Source organism: Myotis lucifugus, unplaced genomic scaffold, assembly GCF_000147115.1.
Source record: "Myotis lucifugus unplaced genomic scaffold, Myoluc2.0 scaffold_1374, whole genome shotgun sequence".
Lineage (NCBI taxonomy): Eukaryota > Metazoa > Chordata > Mammalia > Chiroptera > Vespertilionidae > Myotis > Myotis lucifugus.
In genome coordinates this window covers 23,628-49,123 of record NW_005872422.1, presented here as the reverse complement: position 1 = coordinate 49,123, position 25,496 = coordinate 23,628, and the positions used below count along the sequence as shown (strand labels likewise).

The window sequence follows — 25,496 nt, the reverse complement described above, 5'->3', positions numbered from 1 at the left end:
GACCTGGCTAAGCTCTCTGGGGCAGGGGTGTTGAGGCGGGGACTCTAGGGATGTCCTTTTTATTGTTATTTATTTATTTTAGAAAGAAAAGAAGGGGGAGGAGAGAGAGAGAGAGAGAGAGAGAGAGAGAGAGAGAGAGAGGGGAGAGAACCATGGGTCAGCTGCCCCCTGCACGCCCCACACTGGGGATGGAGCCTGAAACCCGGGCCTGTGCCCTGACCGGTCGGGGAACGGAACCCTGACCTCCTGGTTCCTAGATCGATGCTCAATCACTGAGCCATGCGGCGGGCTGGGCTGGGCTATTTTTTTTTAGAGCAGTTGAATTTTACATAAAAATCGAGTGCAGAGTGCCGTGGACCCCCGCCCCCCATCCCAACACCGCCAGCATTTGCCCTATTGTTAACGTTTTGCTCTAATGGGCTACGCTTGTTGCAAAGGATGAAGCCGTGTGGACACATGTAGCTAAGAAGGGGGTTCCCTCTTGGTGTTTGTTGTGCCGTCTGTGGGTTTGGGCCAATGTACAAGGGCATGCGTCCCCCATCAGCATCACACAGAGGGGTTTCCCTGCCCTGAAAATTGCCCCGCCCCGCCTATTCATGTCCCTCGCCCTGGCAACCACTGGTCTCTTTAATATCTCTGTTGTTTTGCATGTTCCAGAATGTTCTGTGGCTGGGATCACAGGTACTAGCCTGTTCAGATTGGCTTTTTTCACTTAGCCAGACGCGATTAAGGTTCCTCCAGGCCTTTTCATGGCCCGAGAGCTCCTCCTCCCCAAGTGCTCAGTCACACCCCATGTCTGGGTACCACCTACTGGAGATCACGTGGGTGGCTTCCGAGTTTGGGCAACTACGAGTAAAGCTGCCGTGAGCACCCAGCCCAGGTTTTTGTGGGGCCAGACGTTTTCAGTGCAATTGGATAAATACCACGGAGCCTGAAGCTGGAGCTTTGTTGGGTTTTGTGGGCGCTCGGCTCCCCTCTGTTGTTTGACTTCAGCAGCTGCTGTCTGTCATGTGGTTTTGGTGGGACAGGCAGGGGACGCCCGCTGTTTGAGGGGACAGACCTGGTGAGCAGGACACCTGCTCGCTCTGAAGGCTGTGGAGGCACCTCTAGCTCTGAGAGTCCGCCTCCCTGCTTGGCCCCTCCCCCCAGTTCAAGGCCCATTACAGTCCGAAGAGTGGTTTTTGTTTATAATTTTAAGTTGACCTTGTCTGTTGCTCTGTCTGACCTGGCGGGTCAGGGTCTCATGGTGGCCCAGCCTGTGCAGGCTCAGGTGCCCCTGGGGCCTCGGGGGATCTGTTTCCTGGCGGCAGGGAGGGCAGAGACCCTGTGCCCATGTGTTTGTGCACTTTGTTCCCTAGGACTACCCTGCTGAGTGACCCCGTAGACTGCCCTCCTTACTGACCTCCCCCCCACCCCGCCCCCCAGCTTGCTCCCTAGACTTGGAGGACAGAACAGTATTGCTTTTAAATAACTCGTTGTGGTGTGATATTGGAAGTAAATTATTAACCTTGCCAGAAATGATAGTGTAGATTTAAGTGTCCCTATAGCTACTAAGGATCAGTTTTTTAAATTTCCAGTCCTTTATGGACTGAGACTTTTGTAAAATAAATGAAAAGACAAAACATAAGTCCCATTCTAAAAATCATTACAACCAGTGTCTGTAGCATTACTGTGAAATTGGCAGGAGAGTGACGGATGCAGGCAAACAGTGTCACCGTCGTCTGTCTCCATCCTCCTCCTGACAGGAGCGCCCTGGCCTGCACACGCGCACATCTCAGGCCGGGCCCGGGCGTGGTGGGCACAGGGAAGCACCGTGGAGCCCTGTTAGCCCTCCACACAGCTGTGTGTGTGTGTGTGTGTGTGGGGGGGGGGGTGGCGTTCCGACTGTAGATGAGAAAAAGGTTGGGTGGTAGAGTGGCTTGTTGCTCAGCTTCCAGGAGGAAGTCCTGGGAGGTGGATGGCCCAGAGCTGTCCCTGGAGCCTGTGCCGGGTGACACGGCAGAGGGACTTCGCACTCGAGGGTTCAGAGCCCAGAGGAGGGAGCCTGCCTGGGTTATCTAGTCACACGCACCCTTCAGGGCAGAGACCTCTCACGTGTCGGGGCTTTCAGGCGGGAGCGGGACTGGCCTGGTCTCGGTAGATGAGGCCTCCGGGAAGCAGGGGAAGGGCGTGGGCTGTGGGCGTGCACGGCCCGGCTGGGCCAGCTGGTGCTCCCCAGCAAGGAGAGGGGGCCTCAGACCTACAGCTTCAAGGCACCGAGTTTGGCCGCACGAATGAGGCTCGAATGGGGACGCAGCCCTGTGAGCACCTGGATGCTGGCCTGTGGGAGCCTACGCAGGGGACAGTGCGTTTCCCTGCATTTCCGGTCTCACGGGGCTGTGTTTTAAGCTGAGGTTGTGGCACAGGCACACCTCAGAGATTCTGCAGGTCCGGTCCCAGACCACGCAACCAAGCGAGTGTCACCGTGAAGGGAGTCACGTGGACGTGTGGGTTCCCAGAGCTTGTAAAAGCCACGCTCACACCATGCTGTGTCTGTACGTATGCAGTACAGTATGTTTGAACCTGTGGACATACCTTAACTAAAAATGCTAGCCGTCAGCTGGGCCCGTCGGCACAGTGGCCCCTGCGGGTTGCCTCGCCTTCCCTCTCTGAAGCACGGGGCCTGCGGGCGGTATAGAGCCAGGCAGGCCTGTCAGTGGTGACGGCAGCACAGGAAGCGAGCCTTTGGGGCGCCGGCTCATGGAGCCAGTCCCTGCTCAGTGCCTGGCATGCAGGCACGGTGGGCCGAGTCCTGGGTCCTGCACAGGCGGCAGCTGTGCTCCCAGGGACGCTGACCTCACGCACAGGGAGTTCTGCGAGAAGCCTCTCGATGGGAACGCCCTGGGCGGTGCCTCCTGGACACGGAGGAACAGGGCACAGCAGCGAGCGGCTCGTTAGTGTCGGCCTCTCAGGCTTCTCAGGGGCCCGTCCATCGGACCCTGGTCGGCTGGCCCGTTTATTGCGCGGCTGGGATCGGGCCACAGGGAGGCCGGCCCGGGCTGTGCTGGGAGGCCAGGCCCAGCGCGGGCTTTGGCGTGTATGTTCTGTTCTTTTTTCTTACTTTTTAGATGAAAAATAACCCCCCACAAATCTCCAAATATAAAATTATAGACATTAGGTTCCTTGGAATTACCTTTAAGAATGGGAAAGGCTAGCTCTAGCCGGTTTGGCTCAGTGGCTAGAGCATCGCCTGCCGACTGAAGGGTCCTGGGTTCGATTCTGGTCAAGGGCATGTGCCTCCTTGCAGGCTTGCTCTCCTGTGTGGGAGGCAGCCAGCTGATGTGTCTCTCACATTCACGTTTCTTTCTCTCTGTCTCCCCCTCCCACTCTCTCTCTCAAATGCATTTCGAAAAATATCCTCGGGTGAGGATTAACAAACAAACAAGAACGGTAAAGTCTAGCATTTGATCATAAAAATAAATGACTAATGAATAATTTCCTACTTTAGTGAAATTATGAAATTTTTAAATCGGATATTAGATATGTTGCTATTTTAAATGAACATAATATTGGTGTAAAGTACACATCAGCATTGTTTTCTTCGAGAGTAGCAGCTATTAATGTTAAAGCAGCCATCTCTTTCCTGATCTGACACACAGCTGTGATTTTGTACTTTCCCTTAAATGAGCTGAGATCAAAAATGAAGTGAGCGTCAGGATGAAGCTTTGTCTTCATGCTGCCCTCACTGCTGCCCTCATTGCCGCCCTCGCTGCCCTCACTCCTGCCTCGCGGTCTCCCCTGAGCGAATGCCCTGGCAACACAGTCACGGGAGAGAGGATTCACGCCACTCCTTTATTTTGTTCTGTGTGTAGCTTCGTCTTAGAATCAAAGTCCAGGTTGATGTCGGGGTTTCACACAGAATTTGTCAAATTTCCTACTGCACACTGGTAGATGCCCTAGTTCCTGCGAGAGGTTTGGAGGTATAAGAAAATACTTCAGATGTTTTTTTCAAAATATTTAGGAAACATTTTCGTTGTTAAGAAACATTGCACTGTTGGAGAGGTTCAAAGGAAACACTGTCTAAAGCAGGACACGCCACAGGGATTTTCAACTTGGACCTCGCGACAGAGAGAAACGTGGGTCACATCACCTTATTCTGAATGTGAAGCTCCGACACGGCCATGGTCCTGCAGCGCCGCTGGTCACCAGCAGCCTAGCTGGGCGGGTGGTCGTACGGCAGGTTCCACGTCCTGCGCGAGGACGTGGGGAGCCTGTTCTCCGAGTGCCGGTCCACGTAACTGGAAACAGTGGGAATCTCATCCTGGTCTGAACTCCGGGCGCTGTCCCCCACGCCCCCCACCGCCAGGCCCGGCTGCCCGCCTTTCTCAGGGCTGCCCAGGGCGTCCTCCAGAACTCGCTTGAAGATGTGGACAATTTCCCAGGGCAGCACATCATTTTCTGCCAGAACTTCTCGAAACCTAGAGGCAAGCAGTGACACACATGTGGGTCAGACGGTCCCCCCCCCCCGTCTCCCACATGCAGCCCGTCCCGTGGCCGCGTGGCGGTGCCCACCTGTGGGTCTGCACGCGGCTTAGTTTGTGCGTCTAGGACAGGGATCTCAGTGACGTAAAACATGGCTAGCCAGTAAGGTAGTGACAGATAGTTCTCGTAGGTGTTCGGTTGCTGAGAGAGTGCCCTTGCCCGTCTGGATGCGTGAGTGCTGAGACCCACGGTACGTGCATCACGAGGAAGTGGGGGCTGTTACCTGCTGAGAACGGCTCCCGCCTGGCAGGGCTGAACTTGCGCGCAGAGAGCTTCCAGCTGCCTCTGTTCAGTAGCGGGGATGGTCGTGTGGGGGTTCTGGAAGGTTCTCAGCCAGGTGTACTCCACACCCGCCTGCGCCCCGGGGTGCTCATGGTCCACCTCTTGTATGAACCTCTCTCGCTCCTGCAGGTGCCACTGCAGCTCCCGCAGTAGCGTCCTGGCCACGGCCTTGGAGCCAGGGCGGCGCGCCGCTGGGCAGGGGTTGTGTTTGGGCCACCTCATCCAGCCGAAGAGTGGCATCTGGCCTGTGGGAGTGTCCCCACTCGTTCATTTGCATACAGTGTCACGGTTCTGATGAGCAAATATTTGTCTCTTCATAATACATTTCCCAGAAAAGTGGATGAATTTTCCACTGGTTAGATATACAGGTCAAAGTAAGATCGAAACGTGATTAAAGTCTTTTAATTCCTAACTAGGTCGGTGCCCTAAACCAAGCTTTAAAAATACTTTGTGTAGCTAAGCAGAAAGGAAATACACAAAGTTAGAGAGAATCTGCAGACTGAACATTTTCTGAGAGTCACACTGAACACTTGCTCTTAAAAGTTCTTAGGACACTTTAAAATATTAGCATAAGCCAAGTGCTCCAGAAACATGCTTGACACGGCTCGGACAGACAGGGGTCAGAGCGTACCTGGGGCTGCGGTCCGCTGTGGGGTGCTGACTCGGCTGCGGCCGCCGTCTCGCTTGGCCCCTCCGCTGCTCCTGCTGTGTCTGCCGAAGGCGCCTCCCCGCTCACCACTGTGGCTGCACTTGAAATAAATAACTTTCTATGTTAGGAACGAGGTTGTGAAGTCTTCCTGTGGAGAGCGCTCATTAATTCACCTCGTAAGCAAGCGGAAGAAACGACAAAAATAACTTACTACCGAAGCTGCACCGCTTACATAAGGCTGCCTTTTGAATGCTGCTCAGTCATCTGAAAAGATGCCGGCGGCCCGGTGCTGGCCCTCGATGCGTTCAGACGTGGGTCGGGGAGGGATGTGGACGCCGCCGAGCCAGCAGATGTGCCCCCAGGACGCGGGGCTGTCGCCTGCCGCTGCCTGCTGCGCGCTGCGGGTCACAGTGGAGCTGCAATTCGTGCCTCCGGAGCTCCCAAAATAACCTTGTTTGATTTTCAGCTTCACTCCCAGGCATTGGGAGCAGGTCCCGTCCTCTGTGGTGACAGCAGGGAGAGTGGACCAGGCTGGACTGTTTGCGAAGCACCCGCTCTGAGCAAGTCCCATAACCAAGTAGAAGGGGCAGGGCGCGCTGGGTCAGGGCGCGCCGGGTCGTAGCCGTGACTCTACTCGTTTCTTTCTGAACACTTGGATTGCGGGAAACGAGTTAAGTCGGCTCGCGTGAATTGCGCGTACTCCGCGGGAGCCGTCTTTAACTCGGTTCATATAGATTTGCGGTGGAGTGCGGGAAACGTGTAAACTCGGGCCGATTGTAACTGCGTATTACCAAATATTTGTTTGTAATCCACCCTTTTGGTGGATGGAACAAAACCAAAAGACAGAGCCATCTTATATTTTGGCGGGAAATTCACCCGCACTCCAAGTGTGAAGAGGAGGGTGTGCAAGCGGGTCACAGCGAGAGGAGGCCGCGTGTAAGCAAGCGGATAACTGACGTGCATGCCATCTCTGGAAGCACGGAGCTGAGGCAGTAACAGATTAAGGCGGGAAAATGGATCCGTGAGGACATGTGACTCACTGTAGCGACCACCTCCTGCCTGGCGGGTGCTGAGGGCCAGGGCGCAGGCGGGTCTGGCTGAGGAGCAGGCGGGGTCCACTCCCCAGGCCTGTGTTCGATGACAGCGCAGCGGCTTCGCCTTGGATGACATTTCACAATCTTTCTCTCCGGCCTTTTCCTCCAAATGACCCGTGAAGAATAGACTGGTTCATGTTAGCCCTGCGTGTCGTGGTGAGAGAGGCCGAGGTGTGGCCTCCGCAGCACCAGCTGCTCACAGGGCAGACGGCGCCATCAGCTGCAGCCAGGAGGTGCCCAGTGCAGTGGTGGCCGGCGCTCGGGACAGTGCCCTGCGGCCTCTGCTGCTGCTTCCCCGGGTGTCCGCCTCTGACTGCTGGGATTCATGCTGCCTCGGACATGGTGCAGGCCACCTGGAGCATGTTGGCTGCGGAACCAGCACAGGGTTTCTGCTCAGGGCTCTGCAGGCTTCCTGCGTCCCCCCTCTGGCCCCTCTGGCTCTGCCCAGAGCACGCTTTGTCCCAGCCAGGCCTGACCCTCGCCGTCCCTCTGGGCCGCCTTGGCTGTGTCCGCATGCAGACCTGCACGGCCCTTCTTATTCTCCTTCTGATCTTTGCCTAAATGTCTCCTTGTCCTATTAGCATTGCCCCTCTCCTCTCTGCTGCGTTCTCCCTGGGAACCTGTCACCACTGCCACACTCCCCATGGTCCTTCCCTCCCCAGCCGACTGCAGCCGCCAGGCCCTGAGTGACGCTTTGCTGAGGGAATAGGAGTAGATAGCAGGGAAACAGTAATCAAAAGAACGCTGGTGGGGCCAGTGTATCAGACAAGTGGCGCCTTTAATGCGAATCCATTGTATTCAAGTGACTGCACACTTCACTGCTGGCATCGCCGCCCTTCCTCTGGCAGCAGCGCCTTCCGGTGGACCCTCTCCCAGGAGCCCCAAGTGTCTCGGGCAGTTTGCATGTCACAGTGCAAGTGTCTTTTCTCACTGAACGGTTTGGACATTTAAAAAAACTGATTTTAGAGAGAGAGGAGGGGAGAGGGAGAGAGAGAGGAACATTGAATGGCTGTCTCCGGTACGCCCAGGCAGCAATTGAACCCACACCCAGGCGTGTGCCCTGACCGGGAATTGAACCAGCGGCCTTTTGGTGCACAGGACACCGCTCAACCAACTGAGCCACACCAGCCAGGCTGTTTGGGACCTTGTGTCTATTAGTGTGGGTATAGCCTCTGATGGCATTCTTTAAAAAAAGAAACAGGTTAAGTAAGATTACGCCATAGGTGAGCGGGGCCCTCTGTGGGGCCTTTCCCCCAGGTTTTAACTCTCACAAGTATGATGAGAAGGCACCCTGCCTCCCGGGACCTTTAGGCCCTGCCTGTCACAAATGAGGGTCCTGCAGGTCTGGATGTCTCTTCCCTGGGATGACGCTCCAGGGGCCGGGCTTGGCTGTCGCTGCTGCGCCTCTGGGTCTGAGACTGCCTCCCGTGTGCTGGTGACGGGCAGCACTCAATGACCCGAGGCGTCTGCGCCTGCCTTGCCAGCGCCTCCTGCCCCCACGTGCTCTGCAGAAGACGTGGCGGGGACAGGTGTTGGCTCAGAGCTGTGGGCTCTAATGGACACGGCAGGCGGCCTGCCTTCAGAGGAAATGCCAGACCGAGCTACCATCCTCCCTATAATCTAAGAATTTATTTGCCAGTTTGAAGGATGAAGAAATGGTTTCGCATCACTTCAGTTTGCATCTGTTTGGCAAATGACTACGAATTTAAGTGTATTTTTACTTTTTTGTTGTTGTTAATCCTCACTGAGGATAGTTTTCCATTGATTTTTAGGGAGAGTGGAAGAGAGAGGGAAAGAGAGAGAAACAACAGTGTAAGAGAAACACATTGATTGGTTGCCTCCTGCACGAGCCCCAACCAGGGCCCGGGCTTGGGCCAGGGAGGAGCCTGCAACCAAGGTACATGCCCTTGACCAGAATCAAACCCGGGACCCTTTGGTCCGCAGGCCGATGCTCTGTCCACTGAGCCAAACCGGCTATGGCTCCTTTTACTTGTTTATTGACCATAGCATTTCTTCTGTGACTTAGTGAAGGGTGTTCAGGCATTCGGCGCAGGGTGACTCCTTGGCTTTTTGGAAACCGTGTACTAAGTTCTGATATTCTTTGCAGGTCACTGAGCCAGAAGAGTGGGGAACTGGAGTATATTAACAAGTACAGACAGCTCGAAGCACAGGAGTTTGACATGCATGGCAGTGACCACCCAGCCCGCGGGCCAGGTAACCGGCATCGTTCACTGTTGCAAAATGGGAAGTGTGAGCTGTTCACTCGCGAAAACGTTGACTTCTTTTTTTTTTTAATTGAATTTTTTGGGATGATGGTTAATAAAATTATGTAGTTTTCAGTGTACAATTCCATGATATATCACCTGCACAATGTGTGATGGAGCCTTTTGGTCAATAGAGTTCATGCTGCTTGCTAATTTGGGATTTGGGGGGCTAAAGTGATCATTTCTCTCTTTTGAATATAGGTTCTAAATAGTCTATTCTTCGGAAGACTAATAACACTATCTTACTATTAATTCGAAACTTATTTAAGAATTATTATAGTTTAAGAAAAATAAATATATTAAGACAAGAATCTAACCAGAGCATAACTTGTAACGTGAAGGTGAAGGTCCTTCCTAGCACCCTCCCTCAAGGACAGGCCACTCTGCTCCGAGTTCGGATGAAACGACTTTCTGTAGCAGCAGCGCTGGTCACAGCGGGCACCGGCGTCACAGGCTGCTCACCCAGACTTCCTGCGGGGCGGCCGGCCGGCCGAGGGCTCTGCTCCTGCTCGGCGTGCGGGCTCCGGCTGGGGACAGAGGACGGGTAGAGCAGTAGTTCCTCTTCAGTAGCCTCTAAAGGCCATGGAGCAGAGTCCGCACACACAGCACATCCCAGCACATCCTCCGTCCTCCGGGCTTAGCGGGGCTTCCTGACAACTTAGGGTGCTGGTGCCCGCCCTCAGTTCCGGAGGTCGGAGCCGTTGTCCTGCCCACTGGTTCACTGAGCTTTTTGGTCCCCGTTTCTGTCACGTGACTCATGTTGCTGTCTCACTGTTGGCCTTTCACCTGTGCCTCCCCCGCCTTCTTGCCTGTTGCCGACTTTGGCCCGGTGCCTCCACATGGTCTCCTCAACCCTTCGGTTCCTAAAGAGGATGTTAGCGGATGTTTGTGGACTTTGTGCAGCCTCTTTAGCTGCCCCCCCAGTTGGTCAGACACCCAGTACGTTGGTACCAGAAGTGGTGGTTTTAAGTGCGCGCGCCCTTCCACCGGTTCTCGCGTCTCTAAGGAAAGCACCAGCTGTGCGGTGAGAACGCTGACTGCGCAGCCGCTTCCCTGGGAAGCCAGGGCGCCTCCTAGCCGTCCGAGGGCGAGCGGCGACCTGATGGGGAGGGCGTGCAGCTCCAGCAGCAGCAGGAGAGCCACGCAGCCTGGTGTGGAGACACGTGGTCTGGGTGTCCATTTGGGGAAGGGCGTTGGGGCCAGGTGATGCGCTGGCTACACCTAGGACCACTGGCCCCGGACACACACCCAGTGCCCCTGGGCTCGGAGCCCCGTGCGGCCTGCGGAGTTGCCCCTGGGGAAGAAGCAGGCTGCGTGTGAGGCCTGCGACTCCAGCGTCCACTCTGCGGCCTTGGTTTGGACTCCCGTTTGGAGCGGCTGCCCCTTCCTGAGACCCCAGCTCACGTCAGAAACCCTTGTCTGAGGACCCATGGCGCTGCCTTTCACATCTGTCTCCAGAAGCACAGCTGTGCAAGGGCAGCCTCTGCAGGCGGGGCCAGGCCCTCACTTAGCATGTGCCCGCCACGGTCCCTGGCACGCGCTGAGTCAGTGCTGCCGAGGTGCCAAGGACGAGGAGAAAACAGCAGCGCCCTGGCCTAGGCATTGAGCCCAGACCTGCAGGGGCGAGGGCCAACGCCAACCACGGAGCCACCAGCAGGGCACTACATGAAGGTTTTAAAAAAAGGCACATTATTTTTTAAAAATTGAGATTTAATAGCATCTTCTAACTGTGAGCCTGGCTCCAAACTGGCTCCTGTTCTCAGGGTTTCCGCTTCGACATGGCAGGTTCGCCTTGTCCTGCGTGTGTCCTTAGGGCTGTGGCCTTTTTAAAAAATATATATATTTTATTGATTTTTACAGAGAGGAAGGGAGAGGGATAGTCAGAAACATTGATCAGCTGCCTCCTGCACACTCCCCACTGGGGATGTGCCCGCAACCAAGGTACATGCCCCTGACCGGAATCAAACCTGGGACCCTTGAGTCCGCAGGCCGACGCTCTATCTGCTGAGCCAAACCGGCTAGGGTAGGGCTGCAGCCTTTGAACTTGGGTCCTTGAGTGCTGGTAGCTCTTCCGGTTTGAGGGCTGGCCTCTGTTGAGTGTTCAGGGGCGGGCAGGGGAGGCCTGCAGTTGTGGTGCAAATAAATGACACGATAGTGAGTGAGAATCCCCGGACTCACAGCTCTGCGCTTGCCCCGTGTAAGAGCCCCAAGGGGAGACGTTCCGGTTTACGTTTGTGTTAGACACCCTCCCACACCAGGGGAAAGCGGCCTGCAGACCCCTATTTGAAGATTGGATCTCGTGCTTAAATCAGCAGGGCAGGAAGTCAGCTGCTCTCTGTGACGTAGGGTCTGGGTTTAAGGTGAGAAACGCTAATACAGTATGTTCTCCAGGAAAGCCACCCCGTCCTGTGGAGCCCTCGCCACTCGACTTCCTGGAGGGGGACTTTGTGAACAGAAACCAGCGTGGCTTATGGTGTCCAGTCCTTTCCAGTGTGTGTAAAATATTTTAACGTTAATTACCTACAGTAAGAGACAGCAGGAAACCGAGCAGCCCGTTGCGAGGTCGGGGTGCTTCCCATGTCCTGTTGGGACTCCACATGGCTGTGTCGAGTTTGTGATTTGCCTTCACTTACCCACTGCCTTTTCCTGGAGAGCATAGCGGTGTGTTCCCCGCCAGCTGCCCTTGGCTTGCTGCTGGCGCCCAATGAGAGACGCACAGCGCGAACACCCTCTGCCTCTGCCCTCCCTCTAGTGCTGCCCCTGCCCTCCCTCTGCCCCTGCCCTCCCTCTGGGTCTGGCCTGACCTGTGCTGGCTCTGCTTCAGCCACTGACCTGAAAATGTCAGCCTTCCCGTTCTGTGCAGGGGAAGGGCCGTGGTTTAGACAGACCGCTAGAGCTTCTGGGTTTTGTTTGTTTGGTTTTTGAAAATTTCTGTCTTTGATGCCTGCAGCCAGGGGTGTATGTCCTGTCAGTGCTGTCAGGGGCGGCAGCAGGGGCCCGGGCTCAGGGCTCAGCAGGACAGCTGCTGCCTTGTCAGCGTCTCTCCCCTTCAGAGCCCCTCCCTGCGCTCCTCACTGCCCCTCTGTCCTCCACACTTGCCGCATCTCCCTCCTGCAGCAGAGTCCGGCCCAGGAGCCCTCCCTCCGTCTCCCTCACTCTCCAGGCCGTGTGGCTCTCATCCTTCCATATATTGTGTGGGAAAGGCCATTAGTGATTGAGACACCTCCAGCATCAAGAAGGTGTTTCCCTGTTTGCATAAACATCGTGTCCGTGCTTGCATTTGTGGGCTGGCCTAGATCCCCAACCTGGAGACCCAGCTGCATTCAGATTCCAGATAATTTGATGACATGTGAGTTAGCAAGTGTTCACACGTGGGGTTGGCTTTAAAAGGACTCTGTTGTTGTTCATCCTCCCCTGAGGATGTTCCCCATTGATTTTTAGAGGGGGAGAGACACAGAGAGAAACATTGATGTGAGACACATTGATTGGTTGCTTCCTGCACGTGCCCCAAACTGGGGCCAGGGATCGAGTGCAATCAAGATACATGCCCTTGACCGCAGTCGAACTCGGGACCCTTCAGTCCGCAGCCAAGGCTCTAACCATTGAGCACAGGCCAGGGCACCTTTAAGGCGGGGGGGTGTTCACCAGCTGGGAGGACAGGAAGGCAGCACTGATGCGTCTCAGCTGAGGGGAGCCGTGGGAGGACAGTGAGGGGAGGCTGTCCGGGTGGGTGCAGCGGGGAACCCCCGAAGTCAGTGGCCTCTGATGGCCCAGCAGCAGCTCCTTTTGCTCTGAGAGATTGGACAGCTCTGGCTCTTCTCCTTTCAAGTTCAGAACAAGTGCCACACCCTGATGCCAACACAGGCAGATGGCTACCTCCCATCCCCTGTTATCAGAGCAGCTAATAAGCTACGGACGCAGGGAGGACCCAGAGAGCAGAGAGCTTGTGCACGAGTGTCGGACGGACGGAGGGGACCAGGACGGTGGAGGGAGGGACGCTGGGCAGAGAGCGGGGCTGGAGGAGAGGACAGTGAGCCGGGCCGAGACTTGGGAGAGATGGAGGCCGCAGAGTTTAATTTGGAAGTAAAATTATTCCCAATAGGAGTTCATGTACCATGAATTCCAATGTTGGTCAGTTTGTCAAGTGGGGTGCAGAGGTCCAGAGTCGCAGGAGGAACTCCAGGAGCACGGCGAGTGGGCGGGGCACCCGTCCTGGTCTCTCCCAGCGTGAGGGCGCCCCTCTCTGGTGCCTGTACCTCATGATTGTGTTCTGTGGTCTGCTACCAGCTGTTTTGGTAGCAAGGAGCACCCTCGAGCCCTTCACACCGTGTGTTCTGGTGACGTTTCTAATGAGTTTTGTTCTGTGTGTTCGCCTTCTGATCGAGCGCCATTGCCGAGCAGGGAGCACTGTGCCTGCAACAGCGCCGGCTGTGGTGCGGGGATGGGAAAGCGCCCCACTCAGATGCACCACGAGCTGGGACCAGGGAGCTCGTGAATTACCCTCTAAGGGTGAGCCTAGAGCAGGGGTGGGCAACCTTTGTGAGTGCGTGCCAAAACCAGCAAAATCTCTGACTCAAAATTCTTCTGTGTGCCAACCCTAATTTTTTGAGAACATGTTACGCCTACCTGATATCTCTTAAGGTATACGTATGTGAAGAACCTTGAAGAAATAATAAAATTCATTCGGGCAACAAAAACACAGTATATGATGATGAAAAATACATTTATTTTTTAATGTACACATGTACACTGATAGTCCGACAGAAAACTTTATGACTCCGTTTGATATTATCAGTGGGACTTTTGCTGCTGCATCACTGATGACAGAGATTTTAGATCAGGTTTATATTTTGTGACCTTCAGAGATATGCACGAGCTACTACTTTCATCCGTCAGGCTACTCCTATTACGAGACTTAACAAAATTCATCACTGAGAACAAAGATTCACAAGCGTATGTGGATGAAAACATGGAGAGTAATGCTGTTGCAAAGTTCTTTTTTTTTTATATATATATTTTATTGATTTTTTACAGAGAGGAAGGGAGAGAGATAGATAGTTAGAAACATCGATGGGAGAGAAACATCGACCAGCTGCCTCCTGCACATCTCCCACGGGGGATGTGCCCGCAACCCAGGTACATGCCCTTGACCGGAATCGAACCTGGGACCTTTCAGTCCGCAGGCCGACGCTCTATCCACTGAGCCAAACCGGTTTTGGCATGTTGCAAAGTTCTTTAAATAGAAAAAATTTTCTGGAATGGCATTCCAAATCCTCAATAGTTGGTTTTCGACACTTTTCTCTGGTACTCCTGTCTCTAATCGCTTTTTTTCAATGTTTTCCAAGTCAACTCTAAGGTCAATAAATTTCTGCTTCCAAATTGAGCTACTCTGAAATTCAATCAACTGCATTTCAAAGTCGGCCATGTGTATCCATGAAAACATTTGTAAGTTTAGTTCCTCCAGTTTCATGCTGTCTGGAAACCTCATGAATTGTGCTGTCTCGTGCAGTTCTCTGAATATCGCAAATCTTGAGAAGAACTGCTCAATAGTTGACTCGATGATGTTTAAAAACAGCTGTTGAAGGCTTTGACAGTCCGTTCTGTCATCTTTTGGGAGGTCTTTGATGTGCCTCTTGAGGTTTGGGAAATATCTAAATCTCTCACCATCCACATCCCTCTTAAAGACTTCCAGTTTCTTTACAAAAGCCTTTATGTAACCAAACATAACATCAAGGGTCTTGCCAGTTCCTTGTAATTTAACATTTAAGTCATTCAAATGTTCACAAAAATTGTAAATGGAAGATTATAAGAGAGGGTTTTGAGTGCCAGCAAAAGTTACTGGCCTGCCGTGTTTGGCACGCGTGCCAGGGGTTGCCCACCCCTGGCCTAGAGCGTGTGTGTGTGTGTGAGAGAGAGAGAGAGAGAGAGAGAGAGAGAGAGAGAGAGAATATGGTGTACGTACAGATTAGAAATAACATTGGGTTGTTTGCCTTGTCTTTTTTTTTTTTTTTAAATCCTCACCCGAGGATATTTTTCCATTGAGTTTTAGGGAGAGTGGAAGAGAGGGAAAGACAGAGAGAAACATCGATGTGAGAGAAACACATCGATTGGTTGCCTCCTGCACGAGCCCTGACCAGGAGCCTGCAATCGCAATACATGCCCTTGGCCAGAATCGAACCCGGGACTCTTTGGTCCGCAGGCCAGTGCTCTATTTACTGAGCCAAACCGGCTGGGGCTGCCTTGTCTCTTTCAGATAAGAAATAGCATTGTATTCATTTTGTCTGAATCCAGGTCCAAGGCCACCTTCGGCTAAATCCAGCAATGTCCCGTGCATCCCAGAGACAACGTATACATACCCCGATTTGCCTATAAACCGGTGTAAGGAAGAGGTAAGAGTCTTCCTGTCATGGTGTGACTTTGCGGTGTGAATAGTGCCGGGCCCAACCCTTTCGGTGTACAGTCCAAGTGTCGAGGAGCCCGAGAGTGCCTGTGTGCGCCAGGCTCTGAGCAGAGGAGGCAGGCAGGGTGTTCGCGTGGCCGCCGTGAGCGCCGGGCCTTCCTGGGCTGGGCTTCGTTGCTCAGCGTCCGCGCTGGCCTTCTCTCCCGTGGCTGCTGCCTAGTATCCTCTGAAGCAGCCGTGAGCAGACCTCGCCGCCAGGACAGCGGCCCACGGTTTCACACTGTGTGTGCGGGGGCGGGGGGAGCGCTCACAGAGAGACGACCAGGGCCCCAGGTGGAACTTCCATTTCTGCTTTAGATGGAATCACACACGTTGACAGAGGAGACACACTGCTGGGCTTTAGAGGCCGGCAGTCACCCTGACGCCAGCACTCGCCCACAGGAGCCCGGGGGCGGGGGTTAGAGATGCCCATGGCCCCTGTAAGTGGGCAGTGGAAGCTGCTTAAACAGGTGTCTAAAGAGTTTTAAGTGGACTTTTAAAGCCACTGAACGTAGTAACAGCGATGTTTCCATGTTTTTCTTACTAGATTTTCATATTTCTCAGTAGAATTACTTAAAAACTTAAGAATAATTGAAATTTAGACTTAGCAAGAGCTGTAGAAACCCGCTTGGTGTTCCGTTTTTCTAGATGAAGAGGTTGGGAAGTAGAGGGGGAAGTTGGTCTGGTTCCTGTGGAAACAGTGGCTGGTGGTGGTCATGCTGGTTGAACCGGAGCAAACGCAGCCTTCTTGCTCCTTTGTGCTGCTCAGGTGGCTCTTCAGTAGCTTCTAAAGACGGAAGGCAGGTCACCCTGAACTTTCTCAAGAGAAACGCTGGTTCTTAGGTCCTTTCAGGTCACTGTTAATTTTGCGGGAATGGTGAGAGACTGTTTTCACTTGCAGGTGATTTCTTTGATAGAAAGTAACTCTGTGGTGATCATTCACGGCGCCACGGGCAGCGGCAAGAGCACGCAGCTGCCGCAGTACGTCTTGGACCACTGCCTCCAGCGCGGCGCCTACTGCCACATCGCCGTCACCCAGCCGCGCAAGATCGGGGCCAGCAGCATGGCCCGGTGGATCAGCAGGGAGCGCGCCTGGACGCTGGGCGGCCTGGTGGGCTACCAGGTGGGCTGGACCGGGAGGACCGCGCTCCTGGGCACGGTGACCTGCCGTCTAACGGATGATTTTCTGCTGGAATCAAAATGAGTTCAGTTGCTTACACTGTGGCATAATTTAAAAATAATGAAACTCCGAATTTCTTGAAAATAACTTTAATTTTTTTCCAGTTGAATAGGAAAAAAGAATTTTCTGACTTATGGCTTTTATACTTTTACCTTTTAATTATATTCTTGTATGTAGATGTTTCCGTACTTAATTGTCTTAATGTAAAAATGATATCACCCCCTGATAAAATAGATGTTTTGGAGTTAAATGCAGCCATTTAAACCTGAAAACTTTCCCTTTCTCCCCCCCCCCCCCCCATCTAGGTGGGGCTGGAGAAGGTGGCCACGGAGGACACCAGGCTCATTTATATGACGACCGGCGTCCTGCTGCAGAAGGTCGTCAGCGCCAAGAGCCTGGTGGCCTTCACGCACATCTTCATCGACGAGGTGCGTGCGCTGCCCTGCTGTGCTCCGCTGCGTCTCAGCTCATGGCTCACGGAGCCGGTGCGGCGGCCTGATGCCTGTGTGGGGGGCCTGATGCCTGTGCGAGGGGCCGCGGGCCAGCCCGGAGCCCGGGAGCGGCGGGGTCGGATGGGAACAGCCATGGGGAGGCTGAGGGCCCTGCGCACCTCATGGAGGCGAGGCCCTCGGGGCTTCCGTGAGGAGCAGCTTCCTGCCTCTCTCCAGTGGGAGACAGTGAAGTGCGAGGCCGGGGCCTGGGGGCGTCATGAGGGTTGCTCGGGCGTTGTTAGGTCCCCAGCCATCACGTGTGAGCGTTATACACTGTCAGCGGCTGGTGTCTGTCCTCCTGCTCCTTCCCCACACTGCGCAGCGGCTCGAGGTGCCACGCCCGGGGAGGGACTTGCTTTGGCACGAGCAGCTGCTCCCTCCAGTTGGCAGAGGAATGTCCCTCAGTAGCATCTCACTGTCCGCTTGTGTGTCGAGGTGTCCTGACTAAGTGATGGGAAAACAGCCCCAGGTCCTGTCCCTTTGCTGTCAGCTGGTGCTGGGGTGGGGCAGGCCAGGGTGGCTCCAGGCCCTCAGGGTGGCTCTGGGCCAGGAAGGCCTTGGCGTGTGGAGGGCCACGAAGCAGCCGCGGCCCCCGCCTCTGCAGCTCTCCTGGCTGCGCGCCATCTTCATAGCCAGCCTCCCGTCATTGGTCCTGCAGTGCACGAGCCACTGCTGCCCCGGCCGCTGCCATCCGGCACTCACCACTGAGCAGCAGTTCACTTGTGGTTCTCCGTGCTGGGGCCAGGTGGGGGGTTGGCTGTAACAGTGGCCTGGGCACTGTTGGCATTGAGTGGGCAGGGCCCAGGATGCTAAACATCACTACCCAAATGCCAGTGGGATTCTCTTAGCCGGGACTGACCCAGCAGAGCCGCTGGCTCCCTGCCGGCCCCTCCCCGTCACTCAGTGCCGGCGTCTTTTGCAGGTGCACGAGCGAACCGAGGAAATGGACTTCCTGCTGCTGGTGGTCCGCAAGCTTCTAAGGACAAACTCCCGGTTTGTGAAGGTAACGCGACTTCAGGAGGAACAGGAAGACTTAGGACCGAGATTTACTTTGTGCTTTTGCTTCTCTTTATTTTAACGTGCAGCGCACCGGGCCTGGCTAGCAGGCCGCGGGAGGCCTGCTCTAAGGGAGTGTGGTCCGCTGGGCGTGTGTTGCTGAGATTGTAACACTGCAGCCTGGAGCAGAGGGCCTGAGAGTAGCTGACTGATGAAGGGCTGGTGCTGGAGCCCCGCGTGTGGGAAAGCACCGCGTGGACAGGCGTGTGCGTGCGGCTGCAGTCGCCGTTTTGAAAACAGCATCAAAGCGCCTGGGAGTCTGAGCCCAGGCAGACGCACTACGTCCTAGAGTCTAGGACCTAGACCAGGGGTGGGCAAACTTTTTGACTCAAGGGCCACAATGGGTTCTTAAACTGGACCGGAGGGCCGGAACAAAAGCATGGATGGAGTGTTTGTGTGAACTAATATAAATTCAAAGTAAACATCATTACGTAAAAGGGTACGGTCTTTTTTTTTTTTTAGTTTTATTCATTTCAAACGGGCCGTAGTTTGCCCACGGCTGACCTAGACACTCACGTGACACGGCACCTGAAGTCCCTGGGTGGTCAGTGCTGTTCACCCTCCTCTGAACAGAAGGGAAAGCGTGAGCTCTCGCTGAAGGAGGGGTCGGGGGAGGCCTTAATCATTATGCGCCTAGACCAGGGCTGCCATGCTGCTGGCCAGAGGCCTTTGGGGCCCCTTGATAGGGGGGCAGGGGCGGGGGGCAGAGCAGGGGGTAGAGCGGGGCTCTATCAATGACGAGGGCTGCAACGGGCCCCCTGCCGTGAAGACAGGTGCCTCTGAGTCGGGCCATGCTCGTCTTCAGGTGCTTCAGCTACTCGCTTAGGGGCGACTCTTGTCTCCCGATCCGAGGGGCCCTCAGCCGGAGGTGTTCTCACCTGGTGGGGCGGGAGCCGACATTTGCAACGCCTTGTCTTACACCTGAGGTGGCTGAACGCCTGAGAGAGTTGGCCATGGCTTTCCTTCTGGAATTCTAACAAAGGTGACGTTAAAGGTTGTTAGACAAGCCAGAGCGTTCTTGATTGTCATTTTCATGACGATTTTTGCTCTCAGGTAGTTGCTTGATTTTTTTAGTTTTCAGTAGTCAAGAGAGTTAGAGTCATGGATCCTTAGAGTCACCCCCTGCCGCCTGGTGGCAGGGGCCCTGCCCTGCTGTGTAGGAGCGGGAGCCGGCCGTCCGCTCACAGCTCCCGGTTTATTGGGAAACATGGAGCAGAGTGTTTTCCAAATGTGGAACCTCGATAGGGTGTGTGTAGCCGGGCCAAGGTCGTAGAATTCAGGTGCTAGCAGGCTTTGCAATCAGGTTTTGAAACTCAAAAATTCCTCTCATTACTTTTTAAAAAGACCAGGTGCCGAGCACAGGCCGGCGGGCCTTCCCACTAACCGTGGAGGCCACTGGCTCCGGCCCTCGCCAGCCCCGGACCCTGCGCTCGCTGCTGGCCGACCACTCTGACCAGGGGGGACGGCAGGGGTCCTAGGAGAGGTGAGAGCCACGGGGTGAGGGGCGCACAGGAGGCGGGGCCGGGGCAGCGCTGCCTGCACCTTGAGCCCAGGTCAGATTTGGCCTCAGGTTTGCCTCCCAGGTGCTTCTCAGAGCTTCCTCTCCGCCCGGGGCCATGTCCTCTCAGTACTGAATGCCTACGTTTGTTTACCTTCCCAGTGATGGCGAACCTTTTGAGCTCGGCGTGTCAGCATTTTGAAAAACCCTAACTTAACTCTGGTGCTGTGTCACATATAGAAATTTTTTGATATTTGCAACCATATTAAAACAAAGATTTATATTTTTGATATTTACTTTATATATTTAAATGCCATTAACAAAGAAAAATCAACCAAAAAAATGAGTCCGCGTGTCACCTCTGACACGCGTGTCATAGGTTCGCCCTCACTGCACTAAGATATACACGACCGACTCCTGATGCGGGTGTGCTGGGCGTCAGTGGCCCGCGGTGCGCTCAGCCTGCTGGGCACTGGGAGACGGGTGAGCGGTGCGGACCGTCACGGTGAGCTGCGGGGCTGCTCCTGCCTCTCGGCTGTTTTGTGAGGACACCACCAACCCACCTTCTTTTGGCAAAGCCAAGTCCTCTGTCCGCAGGTGAGGGCGGCTCCCTGGTCGCTGCCCCCTGCGTCCGGCCGTCCCGCCGTCCTCTGGGCGGCTGCACCTCCTCCTGGAGCGCCTCCCCTAGTCTCTTCTGTTTCCAGTTGTTTCTGATGCAGAGGTTCCTTTTAGGGAAACGGGTGCAGCGTCACTGGGACCCTGTAGCTCCTCACTTGATAGGTGTTTGGAGAGAGAGTGAAAGCTGGCCGTCAGCGCATCCACGAGAGGCCCAGTCCGAGCCGTCGGCGTCTCAGAAGGTGTGAAGCATCCGGCGCTGGGTGCGGGCCCTCCAGGCCGTCCGCACTCACTCTGCCTCCCGGGTCTGCCCGCCTGCAGGTCATCCTGATGTCCGCCACCATCAACTGCAGGGAGTTTGCCGACTACTTTGCAGTTCCTGTTCAGAACAAGATGAACCCTGCCTACGTGTTTGAGGTGGCCGGGCAGCCCCACTCCATCGAGGAGTTCTATCTGGGCGACCTGGAGCACGTGCCGCACAGCAGGGTACGCAGGCGCTGGTCCTCGGGGGTGTGGGAGGGGTCCTCTCCGGGGAGTGGAGGAAAGGTCAGGCAGAGTATAACGTCACCCGTCGGGGGCTGCGCGGGGGTGAGGCCGTCACCAGGACCTGGCTCCGCCCGCCTGGAGGGCACAGCTCGCTGTGGTCTGGTGACCGTGACCCCCGACCTGGGTCACGCTACCCGCAGTGACCTGACGGTGCGTGAGTGGGCAGGTGGACGGGGGTTCCCTGGCCCTGGGACTTGTGGTTTTAGGGCGAGGTTGCCATGTTGGGGCTCCTGGCGGTGACCAGGCAACTCTGGGGTCACAACTCCTGGCCCCATAGACGTTTGGAGCCACTGATTCTGTGTCTTCAAAGTCGGTTCCCTGCCGGACACGTGGCTGCGGCGCCTGGACTCTGCCCCACCTTGACCTTGCTCTCGGGCGGGGCGGGCACCCGTGATGCTCGGTGCTCAGACGCTGGCTGCACACGCATGCCTCGCCCCTGGGGTCTTCGTCACAGTGCCGCCCTGCAGGGGGAGCCGCAGTCCAGCCCGATGCCCTCTGACCCCTCGGTTTCCTCCTGCTTCCAGCTCTCCCCCCACGTCCTGGAGGAGCCGGTGATAACAAAGGACATGTACGAGGTCGCCGTCTCCCTGATTCAGATGTTTGACGACATGGACATGAAGGAGAGCGGGTAGGAGGCCTCGGCGGCCGCAGCCGCGGTGCCGCGCAGGGGCTCCAGGCGGTCACTCATCTGGAAGCTTTTTTTATGTTAAGGTTTAATGTAGAGACTTTTTCAGTAGTCACTCTACATCAGGGGTCCTCAATCTTTTTAAACAGGGGGCCAGTTCACTGTCCCTCAGACCGTTGGAGGGCCGGACTATAGTTTAAAAAAAAACTATGAACAAATTCCTATGCACACTGCACATATCTTATTTTGAAGTAAAAAAACAAAATGGGAACAAATACAATATTTGTATTTGCATGTGGCCCGCGGGCCGTAGCTTGAGGACCCCTGCCCTACATAGTCAGAAATGAGGTTGGTATCTTGTAAAGTTTTCCCCTTAAAGTTAGAACCATGCCACGTATGGCTTCCGGACAGGCTGTCTGAAAGCTAAGACCACAGCCCCGACGTGCTGTCCACGCAGCCCGAGGACAGAGCGCAGCCGCCTCTCCATTGCTCCCATCTCTGAGGTGCTCCCGTGCCAAGTCTGCTGTGCTCCCACGTCCATTCACTGGGATCTGGACATGTCTCCCTGAGGGACAGCCCGAGGCTCTAGTGGTGCTCAGAGGGTGGTGTTTGACAGCAGGCACTGCATCCGGGACCTTCGCTGCTTGCAGCGCTGAGCTCACACACTCACGCACACACGCACACACACACGGTGTGCGTTGGAGCAGCATGCAGGGAGCGTGCGCTCTCCCCTCGTGGCTGGGGCACGGTCTCTGTGGGCCTGCGAGACCCCCCCCACTCCCCTTCCCCGCGTGCCTCTTCTTGCCTTCACCAGCTGTGAAAGGGAGACAGTCTGGCGGGTGCGGTCACTGTCCTGCGTCCCTCCTGGCAGTCCTCGGACGAGGGGCCACCCAGTCACCCACCAGCCCCTGCAGCTGAGTGCCAGTTTAGCTCTGTTTTTAACTCCCACGAGTTTCATTATTCTTTCTACCATTGTTGTGCTTAGATTTGCCCAAATGGGTGTCATTTTATTTACTCACTAGAGGCGCGATGCACGAAGATTTGTGCAAGAATAGGCCTTCCTTCTCCTGGCTGCCAGCACCAGCTTCCCTCAGGCACCGGGGCCTGAGCCTTTGCTCTGGCTGCCACCTTCCACCTTCGCTCTGGCCCTGCTGCCCTCCTGTAGCTCCCTCCACTCCCCTGCACCCCCCTCCCCCCTGCCCCCGCATAGCAGGCGCCTCGCCCAGCCCTGGCAGCTCTGCGCCTGCGAGCACTTGCGCTGCCCAGAGGCCCAGAGCGGCGGAGAGGGACGCCTGTGTCGTCACCATGGTGATGATGCAAGTGTCCCGGTCTTGCCGCTGTCATCTTTGTCGCATCAATTTGCACATTCCCTCCTTATTGGCTGTGGGCGCCGCCATCTTTGTCGGGGTGTGATGGTTAATTTGCATGTTCTGCCTTGATTAGATAGGATCTTTTTCTTCTGCACCCTAGTCTCCTCTTAGGTCGTTTTCCTTCTTCCTAAAGAAGGTCCTTGGGAGCCCTGGCTGGGAGCTCAGTTGGTTGAAGTGTTTGTTGTCTGACACACAGAGGTTTCGGGCCTGACCCCTGGTCAGGGCACATATAAGAATCAACAAATGCCCGGCCAGCGGGGTTCAGTGCTTGAGCGTTGACCTATGAACCAGGAGGTCATGGTTTGATTCCCGGTCAGGGCACGTGCCCAGGTTGTGGGCTTGATCCCCAATAGGGGGCGTGCAGGAGGCAGCCAATCAAGGATTCTCTCTCATCATTGATGTTTCTCTCTCTCCCTCTCCCTCCCTCTCTGAAGTCAATAAATATTTATTTTTAAAGAAAGAATCAACCAATGAATGTGTAAGTAGAACAACAAACCTCCCTCTCCCTCTCCCCCTTCTTTTCTCTAAAATCATTAAATATGTATATATATATTTTTTTTAAATATATTTTATTGATTTTTTACAGAGAGGAAGGGAGAGAGATAGAGAGTTAGAAACGTCGATGAGAGAGAAACATCGACCAGCTGCCTCCTGCACATCCCCTACTGGGGATGTGCCCGCAACCCAGGTACATGCCCTTGACCGGAATCGAACCTGGGACCTTTCAGTCCGCAGGCCGACGCTCTATCCACTGAGCCAAACCGGTTTCGGCTAAATATGTATATTTTAAATGTCTGTTGGTAGCCCTGACTGGGCAGCTTAGTTTTTATTTAGCTAAAAATGTATTTCATTCTTGGAATAGTTTTGTTAGATGTAAACGTTAGGTTGCTATTTAATCCTCTCCATACCCCTACTTTTCCTGAATTGTTAACTTTGTTGAGAAGTAACTTGCGTACATTGAATGCACTCATTTTCATCGTTCTTCCTGGGCTTTGGTGGTCTCTTCTTGTCATCATCTCGTGACGTGAGAGTCGCCTTTGGTCTGCCTGCTCCCGCAGGGAAGCCTGCGTTCTGGTCAGGCTGACGTGCAGTCGTGGTGCCTCTGGGGCAGCGCGGGCTGGAGCTGTGGTCCCTCCCGGCCGCCTCCTGCCCCCTTGGACTCCCGGAGCCTGAGTGCGGGCGATGCTGCCGACAGCCTTTCCCCTGGTGGCCGCCTCGTGCCCGCTGTGCGGGTTTGTCACTCCTCTGACTCCTCCCTGAGGTCACTCTGTGAAGAGGAGCTTCCCTCCTACCCCCCCTTCTCCCCGCCTCCCCCCTCTCTCTCGATGTCACAATGGACTCATGGGCCCCCTTTAAATAGACTTCATTTCCAGAGCAGTTTTAGGTTCACAGTAAATTGGAACCGAAAGCATAGAAGTCTCCATGCGACCCCTTTGCCACCATCTCACATGGAGGCCGTCACCCATGCCCTGGGTCACTCACACTCAGGTGCTCTGGGTGGCGTGTGTCTTGTGGGTGTGACAAGTGTGTAATGACACGTCCGCCACTGTGGTGTCGACAGTCGTTTCACTGCCTGGAAACCCTGGGCTCTGCCTGCTCGTCCCCGCCCCGTAACCCCTGCCAACCACAGCCTATTTTATTTTGTTTGTTTATTTTGTCCTTGAGGACGTGCTTATTGATTTTAGAGAGAGGAATATTGATGTGAGAGAGACATCAATCTAATCTGTTGCTTTCCCACATGGGGGGCCTGAAACCCAGGTATGTACCCTGACCCGGCACGGGAACCCACAGCCTTCCAGTCTACGGGATGATGACCCGTCAGCGGAGCCGTGCTGGCAGGGCCATTGATCACCTGTTGTCACCACAGTCCTGCCTTTTCCAGAATGCCGTGTCGTTGGAATCCTAGAGCATGTGGCCGCTTCAGACCGGCTGCTTTCACTTGGCGTGTGCCTCTCAGGTTCCTCCACGCCTGCCTGGCGGGCAGCTCCTTCTGTTGATGCTGAGTGATGGGCACGGTCTGCTCCAGGTTTGGGTCCTCGTGACTAACGCTGCTGTCAGCATCCGGACCTGAGTTTTCAGCTCTTTGGGTCAGTGCCCAGGAGCGCGTCTCCGATGCTGTGGCGAGAGCGCGTGCAGTTGTGTAGGACCCGGCAGACGCTCCCAGGGGCCGCACCGTTGGCGTTCCCGCCGGCAGTGAGCGAGCGTCCCATCCCGTCCCGTCCCGTCCCGCTGCTCCACCCCTCAGCCCCTGGCGGTGCCAGCCCCTGGCGGTGCCGTCCTGTCAGTGTGCAGTGGGTCGCGTGGCTCCAGTTTACCATCCTGACGACGTGGCCGGAGCATCTTTTCACGTTTACTTGTCACCTGTCCATCTTTGGTGAGGAGGTGTCTGTTCGGGTCTCTTGCCCATTTCTCAGGTTGCTTGTTTCCTAATGGTTGAGCCGGAAGAGTTCTGTATGTGTCTGGATAACAGCTCTTTAGATGTCTTCTGCGAACGTTTTCGCTCAGTCTGTGCCTTGTCTTCTCATCCTCTTGAGACTTAGGTTTATTTAAATATCAAAATTAATCACAGTCGCCGAAACCGGTTTGGCTCAGTGGATGGAGCGTCGGCCTGTGGACTGAAGGGTCCCGGGTTCGATTCCGGTCAAGGGCATGTACCTGGGTTGCGGGCACATCCCCAGTGGGAGATGTGCAGGAGGCAGCTGATCGATGTTTCTCTCTCATCGATGTTTCTAACTCTCTATCCCTCTCCCTTCCTCTCTGTAAAAAATCAATAAAATATATTTAAAAAAAAAAAGTTAATCACAGTCAGTTTTCTTTTTTGATGATCAGTTGTCCACAGCTGGCTGCCGGGTCGCTGGGCACGTGG

General features: G+C 55.0%; 2 protein-coding genes across 3 annotated transcripts in view; one reads left to right on the top strand and one right to left on the bottom strand.

Annotated features, from left to right (window-relative positions):
• Window positions 1-3,827: 3,827 nt before the first annotated feature.
• On the bottom strand, window positions 3,828-5,043 carry RD3L (retinal degeneration 3-like). Of its 2 annotated transcripts, XR_002827480.1 has the most exons (3): window positions 4,745-5,043; window positions 4,130-4,457; window positions 3,828-3,942 (listed from the first exon to the last, which is right to left on the bottom strand). XR_002827480.1 is itself a non-coding variant. In XM_023748416.1 (2 exons), exons 1-2 carry the CDS (start codon window positions 5,041-5,043, stop codon window positions 4,193-4,195), a joined length of 564 nt encoding a protein of 187 aa, XP_023604184.1. In that variant the 3' UTR covers window positions 3,828-4,192. The 2 variants fall into 2 exon arrangements, 1 of the variants encoding a protein (XP_023604184.1); XM_023748416.1 differs by having other exon boundaries at window positions 3,828-4,457.
• Window positions 5,044-6,465: 1,422 nt separating this feature from the next.
• The window catches only part of TDRD9 (tudor domain containing 9), a gene marked incomplete at its 3' end in the record, with an annotated part of 42,266 nt that continues 23,235 nt past the window's right edge, over window positions 6,466-25,496 (top strand). The window contains exons 1-8 of the mRNA XM_006107715.1: window positions 6,466-6,473; window positions 8,654-8,760; window positions 15,102-15,199; window positions 16,151-16,372; window positions 16,735-16,857; window positions 17,843-17,923; window positions 20,411-20,575; window positions 21,160-21,263. Coding sequence (XP_006107777.1) covers window positions 6,466-6,473; window positions 8,654-8,760; window positions 15,102-15,199; window positions 16,151-16,372; window positions 16,735-16,857; window positions 17,843-17,923; window positions 20,411-20,575; window positions 21,160-21,263 — 908 coding nt within the window. The remainder of the gene's footprint in view (window positions 6,474-8,653; window positions 8,761-15,101; window positions 15,200-16,150; window positions 16,373-16,734; window positions 16,858-17,842; window positions 17,924-20,410; window positions 20,576-21,159; window positions 21,264-25,496) is intronic.